Here is a 14,498-nt window from a genome sequence, read left to right as displayed (position 1 = left end):
CTGCCCATTGCTTTCAATGGGAATTACGATGTTCTGTTCCCACGAGTCTTTATTTTACGCGTCGCTGTCAAAATATGGCGCGTAAAATGACGGCTCGTCAAAAGAAATGCAGGACACTTCTTGGTACGTTTTTCATTGACTCCATTGAAAAACAGCTCAAAAAACGGCCGTAAATAACGCGAGTTGCTACAAAAACGTCTGAAAATCAGGAGCTGTTTTCGCCTGAAATTAGCTCCGTATTTTCAGACGTTTGTTGGTCACTGTGTGTGAACATACCCTTAGAAAAATAACTTGGTCCGATGAAGCCGACTTGAAACTTTCAGGTGCTGTTAATTGGCGCAACTGTTTATTACTCAACAGAAAACCTCTTTGCAAGTTACGTCTCTGCTTTCACCTGTGTGTGTGGAGTATGGATCCACGACCTCTGTGTTCTGTTGTACAGGCTTCACCCGGTGCCATACGTAGAGAGCTATTCTCTATACAGATCAATGCTTCTAGGGGAGAATACCTCGTACATAAGGCATCTGATGGAACACGGCACGATTATTTTTCTGTCGGTTTCAAACGGAATCGGACAGAAAAAAAACCTCTGTACGCGGTTATACAAAATTGGAGTCAGGCAGACGTGAAAAAATAACAAAATACTCAACTGGTAAACCCCCCCAACGCTCAGGTGGTCTCCACTGGTTTTGCTAACTTGGTGATGACGTGCCGATCCAGCCATGTGACCGCTGTAGCCAATCACTGGCCTCAGTGGTGATGCTGGTAAGAGCGGCACATCACATCTGAGGTCAGCGATTGGCTGCAGCTGTCATTTAGATGGACCATCACATCATCACTGTAAACAGACAGTTGGTGAGTGGCGGCAGCAGCGTTGGAGCTTCTGGGTTAGTATTATTTATTTTGTTATTTTATCACATCCTCTGTCTGCAGTCTGTCTTTTAAATGTCCCAGAAAACCCCTGGGTTCCGACGTAGCATAAACGCTGCGGAATTTCCGCAATAGAATTCTGCGCCGAAATTCCGCAGCATTTACAGTTGCAGCAAAGTGGACGAGACGTAGAAAATCTCATGCCCGCCCGGTGGAAAAGACAATTCCGCAGCATGTCAATTTCTGCTGTGGGTTCTGTATGGAGATGCTGCGTGTTTGGCCCATAAACTTCTATGGGGAGCAGAAATTCTGCAACAGGATTTATGTTGTTGCGATTTTTACAACAGAAACGCAGTAAAAATCTCGGGAAATCTGCAGGTGCACATAAACTTTGCTATAACCAATGTTTAACACTAAATCTGCAGGTAATACCACTACAGAAAAAAATGCAGCGTTTCCGCAGCAGTAGGAGCAGGAAAAACGCACTATTTGGCGACAGATTTAGCAGCGCTTTTCTAGAGATTCAGCTTGAGCTTTTCGGTTGTAGAAAATCTGTAGCATATGCCATGTATGGGAACATGCCCTTATGGCTGCATACAAAATGGAGCCTTCAGACAGCCCTGGACATTACACATAGCGGTCAACATTTTAAAATGTTTTTTAGGGACACTTTGGGTATGAGGTGCGGCTTATCAGGGTGTGTGGCTTGCCGGGGTGTAACTTATCAGAGTACTACATTTTTCCCATACAAAAGAAACAAATTGTGGAAAAATCTCACTCATTATTTGGCATATGCCGACTGTTTAGATCAGAGTGATTGATTGAAAATAAGTGGTAGTGCCAAGACCTGGTCAGGCTGATATGTTCGTATACCGCGAATAAAAAAAAAAAGGGATGGCATAGTGTAGTAAACTGGACTCCACGGGATGGAATAGCGTAGTCAAAAAAACCTTGTAAATAAAACATACACGGTAAGTTACTTCACAGGACAATTTTCTATACAGGCGTCGGTCCACTTGCTTCACAGGACAGTCACTAGGCCTCAGGGTAGCCCCTTCCAATAAGCGCTGGTTAGTAACGTCCAACTAGGGGCCGACTTATCACAGCAAATAAAACAGCAATTTTGCCATGTTTTCTTTGGATTTTTTTTTTTTTTAAACAATGTTTACCGTACTGTTTAAATACAATTTGAACTTTTAATACACACGTAGTTATTTTAGCACTATATCGGAAATACGCTATTTCCTCAACTCGGGAATTCTGGAAACAGCGTAGCAAACTTGGCCAACTCAGAAGTCAGGGATACGACCCAAAAGCAGAAAATAGGACAGGGGACCCTTTCTACAGATGGGTGTGGGACCCGCATCTATCCCACATTTATGGCCTATTCTATGGATAAGCCATAAACGTCGGAGATGCGCATACCCCTTTAATACAATTATTATTTTTTGTTCCACTATGGGACTAGACTATGCCATTTCCTAATCGCTTCAGTAATGGAGTGCAAAAGTTTTGTATTGCAGTGTATTATTGCCTGTCCGTGTTCTGCCCATATTACGGCTGCTCATCTATAGACCGCTGTAGGTCTAGCATCCTACAAAAGATCTCCAAAATCAGTAAGCAAAGCATTTGTATTAAATTAAACTTTATTAGCAAACCAAGAATTCGGAAAGACACTTTACAAAACAGGCTCATAAAACTAACATAAAAATAATCACAGTTTAAAGTACGCAGGTGTAGTAGAATGTGGTGAGATATGACAGGGCACTGAGTGAACTTCAACTAACATCTATACTATTGGTCTTTAACCCTGTGTCTCTGAAACTATTGTAAAATTATAACACCCATGATGCCGACAGACATGATGGGAAGTATAGATTCACAACAGAGTCAAAGGTTGCAGACCCCTCATATATACAATGAACCACTGTAGTGATATATAGACCCCACAGTCTCGTGAGTGCATATACCATAATAAAAACGCTGCAGACACTCGAGAATCCTGATTATATGGTGCCAGCTCCTTCTCTGCGGCTGCTTTAATGACATAACTTGGCAGTGAAGAGGCAGAGTGTGGACTTGCCAATGTATACATCTTTAAATAACATTATGCCACAGTATAGGGGCTTGGAAACAAGAACATTTAGGCTGGGTTCACACGAGCATGTTCGGTCCGTAATGGACGGAACGTATTTCGGCCGCAAGTCCCGGACCGAACACATTGCAGGGAGCCGGGCTCCTAGCATCATAGTTATGTACGACGCTAGGAGTCCCTGCCTCTCCGTGGAACTACAGTCCTGTACTGAAAACATGATTACAGTACGGGACAGTTGTCCTGCAGCGAAGCAGGGACTCCTAGCATCGTACATAAGTATGATGCTAGGAGCCCGGCTCCCTGCAATGTGTTCGGTCCGGGACTTGCGGCCGAAATACGTTCCGTCCATTACGGACCGAACATGCTCGTGTGAACCCAGCCTTACTGTGGATTAATGAAACAACATGGGCAAAAAAGTGCAATTTTAAATAGGAACTACACTTTCATCAAACTTTTGACATGTCATAGAGACAGGTGTTTGGATTGGTGGGGTCTGGGTGCTGAGACCCCCACTGTTGCTGAAACGAATGTGCAGAAGTGTCAGCTGAGAGCTTTGCTCCTTCAGCTGTGATCGTCGCTACATGTCAGGCTGAAGACGGCGCTCATATACGTTCTACGTAAGCCGTCTGCAGCTTGACAAGAGAACTGATCACAGTTGAAAAATCAAAGCGCTTAGCTGAGCGCTTCTGCACCTTCGGTTCAGCAACGGCGAGGGTCTCAGCACCCGGACCCCCTCCAATTCAAACTTCTGATATGTCTCTATAAGTCAAACCTTTGAAGAAATGTAGTTAGGGGCCTTTTACACCGGCCGATATTCACACGGAGCTACGTATGGAAGCGAGCGCTCGTTACTCCGATCGCTCGTCCCCATACATTATTATCATGTCGGCAGCGTGTCTCCACGTTTACACAGATGCGCTGCCGACAACGATAATATTTCACTTTTTTAAGACGATACGATCAGCAGATGAACGAGCGTTTGCTCATTCATCTGCTGATCGCTGTCCTGCTTACATAAGGCAATGATCGGGAACAAGCGCTCTGTCTGCCCGATAATCGGCCAGTCTAAAAGGGTCTTTACTCTTCAAGATCTACGGTGTGGTAAGAGATAAGGGAAGGCTACATGTTGTAACAGCATTTTTGACGTTTCTGAAATACGTTGCATAGCTCATATTGCTGGTTTCTTTGATATTTTGTATTTAGCATTAAACACGGTTCCTGATTTCATAAGAATTCCGGATTTTACTAGTTCTTGGAGACGACAACTTGGAATTTACCTAAAAAAATAAAATAAACGAGAAACTGATCATTATTTTTGCATGGGCTTTACATTAGATAATGCAAGAGGTATCTGATGTTATGGAAGAATTTAGAGCAAAAACTAACTGTGCAAGACATCTTTTTTACTAATGCTCGTAGAATTGCGTTCGCGCAAGATAACAATGCGATTTCTTCTATAATGTATGTGTACATGCAATGTTATGCATCTGCGATTTAATGATCCTAAAAAAATCCAACAGTGTTGTGACTACTTTTTTTTGCACTCAGAAACAAGGCCCCTCCCCTTACATTTCTGGAAATCGCATGTAAGATCGCGTTGCCCTGGCAGTAATAGAAACAACACCTATAAGGATATCCGTACATCATTTCAGCCCCATCTATAATAAAGGATTTGCAAACCTTTTTTTTTTTTACTTAAACAGTGTATTTTGTGCAACTTTGTAATATGTTCTTATTAAAAAATTATCTTTCATTTTTCAGATACAGCTTCTATGTATCCAGCATACAGAGCAGCTGTATCGTGCGCTGAACCCTGAATCCGTCAGGTCAGCGGGACTGACGTCTTCTCTGACACGCAGGATTCAGCAGTTATCGATCACAGCGAAGTTCCTAACGCAGGACCCGCTGTCACCAAAGCCGATGACCTAACGGATTCAGGTTTCAGCGCACGATACAGCTTCTATGTATCCAGGATACATAGAAGCTGTATCTGAAAAAGTTAAAATAATTTTTAATAAAAACATATTACAATGTTGCACAAAACACTCTAATACACTGTTCTAGTAAAAAAAAAAAACAAAAAAAAAAAAAACAAAACAAAAAAAACCTACACCCTTAGGCTATGTTCACACGGAGTATTTTGGGGGAGGAATATCTGCCTCAAAGCTCCAAACGGAATTTTGAGGCAGATATTCCTCCCCCAAAATACTCCGTGTGAATAGCAATGATCGCGCCGTTTTTCGCCCGCGGCCATTGAGCGCCGCGGGCAGAAAACACGCTTTCTCCTGCCTCCCATTGAAGTCAATGGGAGGTCGGAGGCGGAAGCGCCCGAAGATAGGGCATGTCGCTTCTTTTTCCCGCGAGGCAGTTTTACTGCTCGCGGGAAAAAGACGCCGACGCCTCCCATTGAAATCAATGGGAGGCGTTCTCGGGCCGTTTCTGCCGAGTTTTGCGACGCGGTTTCCGCGTCAAAAAACTCGGCAAAAGACCCCGTGTGAACATAGCCTTAAAAGTAGTAGAGCAATTGGTACATTTGAGCGGGTTCCTTCAACAGATCCGCGCTGTGTATAAGGAGAATAACTTACAAGTAGGCATCACTGGAACCTCGGCAGAGACCGCACAACTGATTCCTAAATTTGAGAGCGCCCCTTTGAGGAGTCCACAAGTGTAAGCCAGAAACTGAAAGACAGTGGGTGATACAATGAGGCTGCGAGAAGCTTCCACCAATAATGTACGGCATATGGATTTGGAGGCTACGTATAAATGAACTATACCTTTGGCGCTTCCTCTAAATATTGTTTACTGCAGGACATCTGAGTCAGCAGCAGACATCTGTTGTCTTGTAAGACATATGTACCCTACATAAAGAAACACAAACATGGAAGTATCGCAGATACATTTCCAATTGTAGGAGTTATCTAGAATTAGAAAAACATGGCTTCTTTTTTTTTTTCTTTTAAGAAACAGCGCCACAACTTCTCTATGGGTTTTGTCTGGTATTGCAAGTAAATAGGGCTTAGCTGCAATACCACTCACAGCCTGTAGACAGATGTGTTGCTGTTCTGAGAAGAAAAAAACAAAAACATGAATTTCTAACAGGGAAAAACCCCTATAAAGGGGTTACCCAACCACAAAAACTTAGCTATACTGGACTCCCTCAGGCAGACCCATAGAGAATGAATGGAGCGGCAGCACACATGCCCGACCGCTACTCCGTTCATTCAGGGGACTCAGGACTCTCGCTATCTTGATCGGTGGGGGTCCCAGCGTTCAAACACTTATCACCTTTCCTGCGGATAGCGGATAATGGGAAATCACACAACAGCAGAAGACTTTTGTGTTGTCTTACTACGCTGAAACCTTCATAAATCTATTTATTGTACACTATTTTGCAGGAAAAGATAGGATAATATTTATTGGAACATTTATATAAAGCGCTCATTTTAAAGATATTGCTGACAGCAGATCACTAGAGGGTATAAGGCCCCCTGCACAGGGTCCATGATAACGGCTACGGCCTGCCGTGGACATCTCCAATTGCGGGCCATGCTCCCATGGGAGCACGGTCCGTAAAAGAAAAAAAAATAGGACATGTCCTATTTTTTACTGAAACTTTCTATGGCCCGGACACCTTCCCGTAAATATATGGGAAGGAGTCCGTCGGCCATAGAAATGAATGGGTCCGTAATTACAGATGAAATCCACGGTCGCGTGCATGGGGCCTAAGGAGGGATAATCATTCACCAACTACCAGAGTGTTTAGTACAAGACATAAGGCATGTCATCTCAAAACTTGGAGTTTGGGATTATTGCGGGAAAAGCAAAATCACTGCACTTGTGAATTGTTGGCGAGCAGAAGTGGTTAAAGTTTTCAGAGGGTGGACCAGAAGACAGAAAACAGGGACTGAGGGGAATGTCTGTGCAACATTTATTTGTAGATGCGTAAACATCTATTGGACGATGGATCCGAGCGGAAAGTTGTTAGACTTGTACATGGAAACAACGTGTCACATAATCCAATCTAAATCAGGTACCAAGTCAGGTGTCAGCCTCTGTACACACAGCACAATGCCGGACATTACAATGTATGGGCAAAAGATGGCCGAACAAATCATGACGCCTGCATTAAAGAGGACCCGTCACCTCTCCTGACTTGTATGTTTTAGTAAACACTTGCATTTTCCTATGAAATAACATTTCTGGAGCACCTTATTTTAGTACTCCTCATTGTGCCGTTCCTCTGTTATGCCTCATAGAAATTTCTGAATAAATTGACAACTGGGTGTTACCAGTTGGGGGTGTGTCTCTACACGGTCTGACAATGTCCAATCAGGGCTGACAGAGTGAGACTCAAGCCCCTTGGACAAGAGGAATACATTTCTAGGAGGAATAAAAGAGGAACGGCACAACATAAAGCTCTAAGAAAGGGTGATCCAGAATTGTTATTTCATGGGGAATACAATTATTTACTAAAACAGACATGTCAGGAGAGGACAGTTCCCCTGTAAGTGTAGTTTAGAACAGGTAACATGATATACATCACAAAATGAATGCACTATCCAGAAAAACAGCTCCAAAAAATGGTTTAAGAAGTGACCTGCTCCTTTTTCCGTTTTTTTTTTTTTTTTAAAACAGCGTCATAAAAATACGCTAAACTGCGTTTTTCCCATTGAATTCAATGGGCAGATGTTTGTAGGCATTTATCTAGAGTTTTTCCAAGGCGTATTTCGAGATGTTTACCCCCCGAAATACGCTTGAAATCTCTGCATGTAAACATACCCTAATCCTGAAGTACTGCTCACCTCTTAAAGGGGTATAACAGCTGTAATAAGTGATGGCATATGGTTAGGGTATGCTATTACTTGCTCATAGTGGGTCGTGACCGCAGGGCTATCCCTTAAGCATTTTGTCTGTACAATGCTGTTCCTGACCAGGCGCTGAGCAAAGAACTGCATCTCAGCTCCATTCAATTAAACCGGTGCATAAGTCGGGGGCGGCCATGGCGTGAAAGATTTAGGCGAACCCGAGGCCCCTTTACTTTAGCAATTGGGGGGGGGGGTCCCAGCGGACGGACCCTCATCGCTCAGCAAGTTCTGCATATCCTAGGGGTATGGCATCACTTGCTATGGCACAAATGGCCCTTTAACAACAGCCTGATGCGAAAAAATAGAACAAGGACCTGCTCACGTGGGAGGAGGACAAGTGGATATGAAGTCACTGCATGTCAATACCTAGTCCAATCTCCACCACAGGAAATGATCGCTCAACATCTAACTGGAGCAAGAACATCACGGATGACAGTTTTATACATAAAGGATATCCAGTCCAGTTATACAGTACCTGATGGTTTGTTCTGAGATTATCAATCTGCTTCTTGAAAACGATAGTCCAAAAATCTTTACAGATAAATTTTATAGTATCCAGATCATCCTTGAAAGACGGACTGTCCTTGGTCAACCTAAAGGCAAAAGTTATAGAGGAGCACATTGTGTAAACGGAAATAAGCTTTTTGCTCAGATCTTACAAATCGACAGCACTGGAAATACGGGGTTTTGAGCTTTTACTGTATATTATCCAACGTATGCAGAACATCCAGGTGCTCACATTACAATTCACAAGTATATTCAGGTTCCTTAGACGTGTGTTTTGCAGGATATGTATAGACATGAATATATATCCGGACGGGAAAATGACAGTAAAATACTCGCCTCTCAATCAGTCCTTGGCCCACGCGGAAACCCATCCCTTCTAAGATCCGTATGTGTTTCCCTTGATCCTATAAAAATAATATTTAATTAAGTAAATAAGGCATTAGTGTCACCCTACCTAAAACGAACTCAGATTTTCTTGGAGGATCCAGACACTTTTCTCAGAATCCACTAAGAAATCTAATGAATATGGGGTCTGGATGATCCCGGATCACAGAGAAATGAGGATTTAACATGTTGGATTTTAATCCCTCCAATACGATTGTTTTTTTTCTTCAGATAAGCGGTGCCATATGCTTCAGATGCCGCTTATCTATTGAAAAATAGGCACGCTGAGCTGACATGAATGATGGTTGTCAGCTTCATTGAACCGACAGTGAATTCTAAAAAGGGCCTTACCTCATCATCCTGCCCAGCACTTTTATGAGCATGAGAGATCATTTCCACATGTAACAATGCAAATAATGTGTCATCCGCCATCGTCAGCCTCATATGAGGTTCCTGTCGCTCCAGTCACTGCCTCATTAGCTGTTTTCTTGATAGACCAGGTTCTTATCTCATCACTCTATGCCCTGAGCTAGGTGACCACATTATCGTTTAAAATAACATACGGCAAAAAGTTGTCACTCTTTTATTTTTTTTCAAAGAAACTGTCCAATAATTAATATCAGACGATCATCCTGGGACTGCGGAGCAGGATATGTCCCCATTAATGTCTACGACGCAGAAAAGGATTTGCACTAATTCCCTTCTTCCGTGTTACACCAGTTAAACTTCCGGCGCTGCTCTAACGTCAGTGTCACCTGTTGCCCCACTTCCGGCGCTGTACGATAATAATTCCCTACTTCTAGCATGAGTCACCTGATGCCCCACTTCCGGCTTAATAAGACATCGAATTCCCCACTTCCTGTTTATAATCATCTGCTGCCACACTTCCTGAAAATAACGTATTTTCTAGTGAAAGCTCTTTGTAACGTTTAAGAATTGGCATCGCATCACTAGTCAGCAGCACGTTAGTCAAATTAGAGCTAAGAGTTAATAAACAAATTCAGTGTGTGGATACTTGTGTTGATAAAATATTGCCCCACTTCCGGTAACGTGACTATTCCCATGACTGAGGAGCTGCTATTATCCCTGATCTTCTCCTCCTTGTGTATGTCCTGGTGCTGCCTGTGATCAGGATCTGGGAGGTGAGGACGTGTCCTCCGAGATGCAGCAGGTCATTGGCTGCTGTAGTTCTTTACCTTGGACCCCATGTTCCATAGTGTTGTAGTGAGTGACTCATCTGTGGTCTCCATGATGTTTGTCATACCCCCAACTTCATAGAAATTAATGTCTTTGCTTCTTCTTACATTACAACGGTCTGCAAACTGTGGCTCTCCAATAATGATGCAGAAAGTGGCTCCCGACAGACTAATAAGGGATGGCAGGAGGCGCGGGGGAAGGGTCAGTTGCCTTGGCAACCGTATAACGCCAAAACCCTAAATCCCCCCCCCCCCCTCATAGATTTACGGCAGGAGGATGATGCTTTACACTCACAAGTCAATGGGGTCAGGGCTTGAATTGGCCAGCGAACAGCTTTCTCCAATTGACACTAAACAAAAAATATTTACTTTCTAATTATCATGTCCAATAATTAATTAGGCAGGACTTTTTTTATTTTGTTAATTCTTCAATGTATTTAAAGGTGGTGTCCGCTTTGGACAATCCCTACTTGTTAGAAGGTTTCCTTGACGATAAGCTGATCACACCCAGTGTCCCCGTCCCCCCCCCCTGCCCGGACTCTTAGGGTATGTGCACACACACTAATTACGTCCGTAATTGACGGACGTATTTCGGCCGCAAGTCCCGGACCGAACACAGTGCAGGGAGCCAGGCTCCTAGCATCATAGTTATGTACGATGCTAGGAGTCCCTGCCTCGCTGCAGGACAACTGTCTCGTACTGTAATCATGTTTTCAGTACAGGACAGTAGTTCCACGGAGAGGCAGGGACTCCTAGCGTCGTACATAAGTATGATGCTAGGAGCCTGGCTCCCTGCACTGTGTTCGGTCCGGTACTTGCGGCCGAAATACGTCCGTCAATTACGGACGTAATTAGTGTGTGTGCACATACCCTTAGGGTATATTCACACGCAAACTCAAAAGCGTCTGAAAATACAGAGCTGTTTTCAATGGAGAACGGCTCCTGATTTTCAGCCGTTTTTTAAGCCACTCGCGTTTTTCGCTGCATTTTTTACAGCCGTTTTTGGAGCTGTTTTCTATAGAGTCAATGAAAAACGTACCAGTGACCTGCACTTCTTTTTCGCGGCCGTTTTTTCAAAACGGCCCGTCGGAACAGAACGCCGTTTTTCCCATCTGCCCAAATCAATGGGCAGATGTTTGGAGGCGTTCTGCTTCCAGTTTTTCGGGCGTTTACGGCCATGTGAACATACCCTAAAAGATCAGCTGTAATCTGTGCGGAAACCTGCCAGTAAGGCCCACTCACACAACCGTAGTTTTTAGCCGTAATTACAAATAATCTGCGGACCTATTCATTTCTATAGGCCACAGGCACCTTTTCGTATATTCACAGATATGTGTCCGGGCCGTAGAAATAATCCGCAAAATATAGAACATGGCCTATTCCTGTCCGCAATTGCGGCACGGACTTGACCATAGAAGCCTTAGGCATGTGCAAAATTGCGGATAGCTTCGGATATTCATCCGTAATTTCAAAAGGATTGCAATGCGACGGCATGGGATTGCCTAAGAAAATGGCGCCTGAGCAATCATTCAAGGAGTTAAGACATGTTGGTGACATCATTTGTAGCCTCCCTTTTTTTTGCGGATCCGTAAATACAGATGCACTTACGAACAGAGTATGCAGACGGCATGCCAGATATGTGGATGACATGCGGGTGACTATGGATCCGTACTTACGGTTGTGTGCATGAGACCTAAGTGTTAAGTTTTCCTGCAGCTCCACCACAGGGGAATTTAAGTATTACACAGTGCAGGTCCTCCAAAGCAAGAGACGCACTATGCTATGTAGTTGCTCTCCACCCTGACCAAAAGAGATGAGGATCCTGAACAGATGATCCCCCTCTATTAATTGTTTGCAAATATTTATGTATAAATAATTCATCTTTGTTCTTTCTGTTTCTCATCTAGTTAGATAATCTACAAATGTCTTCTCAAGGTTTCCAAACCGTCGTGAAGGGGGAAGCCTCCGAAACGGATGATGAAGAAGAGATGTATGTGACTTCTGTCCCAACTAGGTCATTCTCTGGTACATGTGGTGTAAAAATCCAAGGAGAAGCCTCCGAGACTGATGAAGAGGATGACGAAGGTGTTGAGAAAGATAAGAAGACTCCTTCCAAGAGTTTAGAGAAGGACCTTCCTCCTTTGGTGGTCATCAGGAATGAAGGCGACATTTCTCCAGTTGGTATAGAAGAAAAGCCTATTGTCAATATACAGCAGCCTGGACGCTTCAGCACATTATTACAGCAAAAACTGTTGGAGAGCAATGCTCGTCTATACCATGATGTCAATAACACCGTCCGTCAAGTCTACCATACCACTAATAATGAGATCCGAACACTGACCGGTCAACTGAGCAACTCCCAGAATGGAATTATTAACGCGTCTCACAACATCCGACTTGCCCTTGAGGACTTGAAAGGAGTGTCTGAGAAGATTGACATAATAACCAGCTGTAACTTACTTCCCGATATAAAGATCTAAATACAAAACCCTCTGCAATATAATGGTCTCCTGATGACCCCCCTCATGCCTTTGTGCTTATACTACATACATCGTACATAGCTCATCCTTTTCAATTGCTTTGCTTCATTTTGTAAATAAATCTTTCGTTCTTCTTTTCTTTATGTCTAAATTGCTTTTCATCTACGTCTCGGCTCTTTGCAGGTACAATGCGTTGATCATCAACAGATCAGTAGAAATGATACTTGGCATGGCCAAACCTGGTCTATCCTGGACATACATAGGATATGGAGAGGTGAACGGTTAGGCTGGATTCACACGAGCGTGTTCGGTCCGTAAAGTACGGAACGTATTTCGGCCGTAAGTCCTGGACCGAACACAGTGCAGGGAGCCGGGCTCCTAGCATCATAGTTATGTACGACGCTAGGAGTCCCTTCCTCGCTGCGGGACAACTGTCCCTTACTGTAATCATGTTTTCAGTACGGGACAGTAGTTCCACGGAGAGGAAGGGACTCCTAGCGTTGTACATAACTATGATGCTAGGAGCCCGGCTCCCTGCACTGTGTTCGGTCCGGGACTTGCGGCCGAAATACGTTCCGTCCTTTACGGACCGAACATGCTCGTGTGAATCCAGCCTTAGCCAATGATTTCTCTCTTACTCCCTGTTGCTGGAATAATATACGTCATGCTCCATGTAGGATCTGCCAAAAAAAAACTGAGTTTATCAGAAAGTAGGAAAACCCAATATTGGAATATTCTCTTAGACTCTGTTCTCATTACATTTGAGACTTCTGCCTGAGGTATACGTTGGTGGATTTTGTATGGATACATCTGGCGTATGTGCCGGGAGCTTTTCTGGAGAAAACACCCAACATAGGGCTCAAAAATAATGGGAACAGAGCCATAGAAGGTTAATTAAAGGGGTTTTCCCATCAGGGACATTTATGACATATCCACAGGATCATAAATGTCACGTAGATGCGGGTTCCACCTCTGGGACCCGCACCTATCTCTGGAATGGGGCCCCCTAAAGCCCATTCTACCTTTTTCTTCTCCCGCTGCCTCCCGGCCTCTTCCTGACTATATGGTCGGGAGTTACGAAAACAGCGTAGATTGCTCAGCTACAGTTTATGTAAGTCCCATAGTATTGAATGGCAGTTACGGAAGCAGCGCAGCATGCGAGCTATGCTGTTTCCGTAACTACCGTTCAGTACTATGGGACTTACGAAAACCGCATAGCTCAGTGAGCTATGTTGATTTCTTCTCCATGGTCGGAGTTTACCTGCTTCAGCCACAATGCAGCAGTGGAATCGGGTTTAGGGGGCCCCGTTACAGAGATAGAGGTAGGACCCGCATCTATCTGACATTTATGACATATCCTGTGGATATGTCATAAATGACTCTGATGGGAAAACCCCTTTAAAGTTATTTGACAAAAATTAAGTTTTTGAAATTCCTACAGAAATCTGACGGTCTCTTGATTCTAGTAATTAGTATGGGATCTAGCCCACGGATTCACACCAATAGAGGGAATTTGCCTTTAAAGAGGGCCTGTCACCGCTCCTGACATGCCTGTTTGAGTAAATACGTGTATTCCCCTTGAAATAACAATTCTGTGGCACATTTTCTTAGAACTCTGGGTTGTACCTTTCCTCTGTTATTCCTATTAGAAATGTATTCATAAATTAACAACTGGATGTTACCATTAGTGGTGTGCGACCTGTGCGAGTGCACAGGACGCTGCAGCCTTCCCGCATGTAGGGGACGCCACTGGGCAGGTCCTTTGTGCCCTATACTCTCTGCTCCTCGTTACACACACAGGAAACAAGAGCAGAAGAGGAAGCTCCGCCCACAGCCCACCCTGCAGGAAGCCTGTTAGCAAGGAGAGATGGTATGTGCCTATATGTCTCCGTACATATGTCTCTGTGTTTGTATATGTTCCAGTATGTGTGCCTTTGTGTCTGTATGTGTATATTTTTCTGTGTGCCTGTGTGGTAATTTGATAAGTTTGAGGAAAAAACTGATTATCCTTGGCGCTGCTAACTGGTAAAACCCTTCTCCGCTCCGTCTCTTCTTTTTTCCCCATTGACTCCACCGAGCCTCCACAGTCCCAGCAAGTGTC

The 14,498-nt window shown here is 43.9% G+C and overlaps 2 protein-coding genes across 4 annotated transcripts; one reads left to right on the top strand and one right to left on the bottom strand.

The window, feature by feature from the left end:
* Positions 1 to 3,517: 3,517 nt before the first annotated feature.
* On the bottom strand, positions 3,518 to 9,496 carry TRAPPC6A (trafficking protein particle complex subunit 6A). Its single transcript, XM_075836023.1, has 6 exons — positions 9,073 to 9,496; positions 8,674 to 8,741; positions 8,306 to 8,423; positions 5,740 to 5,823; positions 5,551 to 5,644; positions 3,518 to 4,242 (listed from the first exon to the last, which is right to left on the bottom strand). Exons 1-6 carry the CDS (start codon positions 9,163 to 9,165, stop codon positions 4,211 to 4,213), a joined length of 489 nt encoding a protein of 162 aa, XP_075692138.1. The 5' UTR covers positions 9,166 to 9,496; the 3' UTR covers positions 3,518 to 4,210.
* Positions 9,497 to 9,666: 170 nt separating this feature from the next.
* BLOC1S3 (biogenesis of lysosomal organelles complex 1 subunit 3) lies at positions 9,667 to 12,535 on the top strand. Of its 3 annotated transcripts, none has more exons than XM_075836021.1 (2): positions 9,667 to 9,892; positions 11,825 to 12,535. In XM_075836021.1, exons 1-2 carry the CDS (start codon positions 9,884 to 9,886, stop codon positions 12,395 to 12,397), a joined length of 582 nt encoding a protein of 193 aa, XP_075692136.1. In that variant the 5' UTR covers positions 9,667 to 9,883; the 3' UTR covers positions 12,398 to 12,535. The 3 variants fall into 3 exon arrangements, with proteins under 3 accessions (XP_075692136.1, XP_075692137.1, XP_075692135.1); XM_075836022.1 differs by having other exon boundaries at positions 9,674 to 9,863; XM_075836020.1 differs by having other exon boundaries at positions 9,857 to 9,945.
* The last annotated feature ends 1,963 nt before the right edge of the window (positions 12,536 to 14,498 follow it).

This window comes from Rhinoderma darwinii, chromosome 8 (assembly GCF_050947455.1).
Source record: "Rhinoderma darwinii isolate aRhiDar2 chromosome 8, aRhiDar2.hap1, whole genome shotgun sequence".
Taxonomy (NCBI): domain Eukaryota; kingdom Metazoa; phylum Chordata; class Amphibia; order Anura; family Rhinodermatidae; genus Rhinoderma; species Rhinoderma darwinii.
This window is presented reverse-complemented; position numbering and strand designations above follow the sequence as displayed.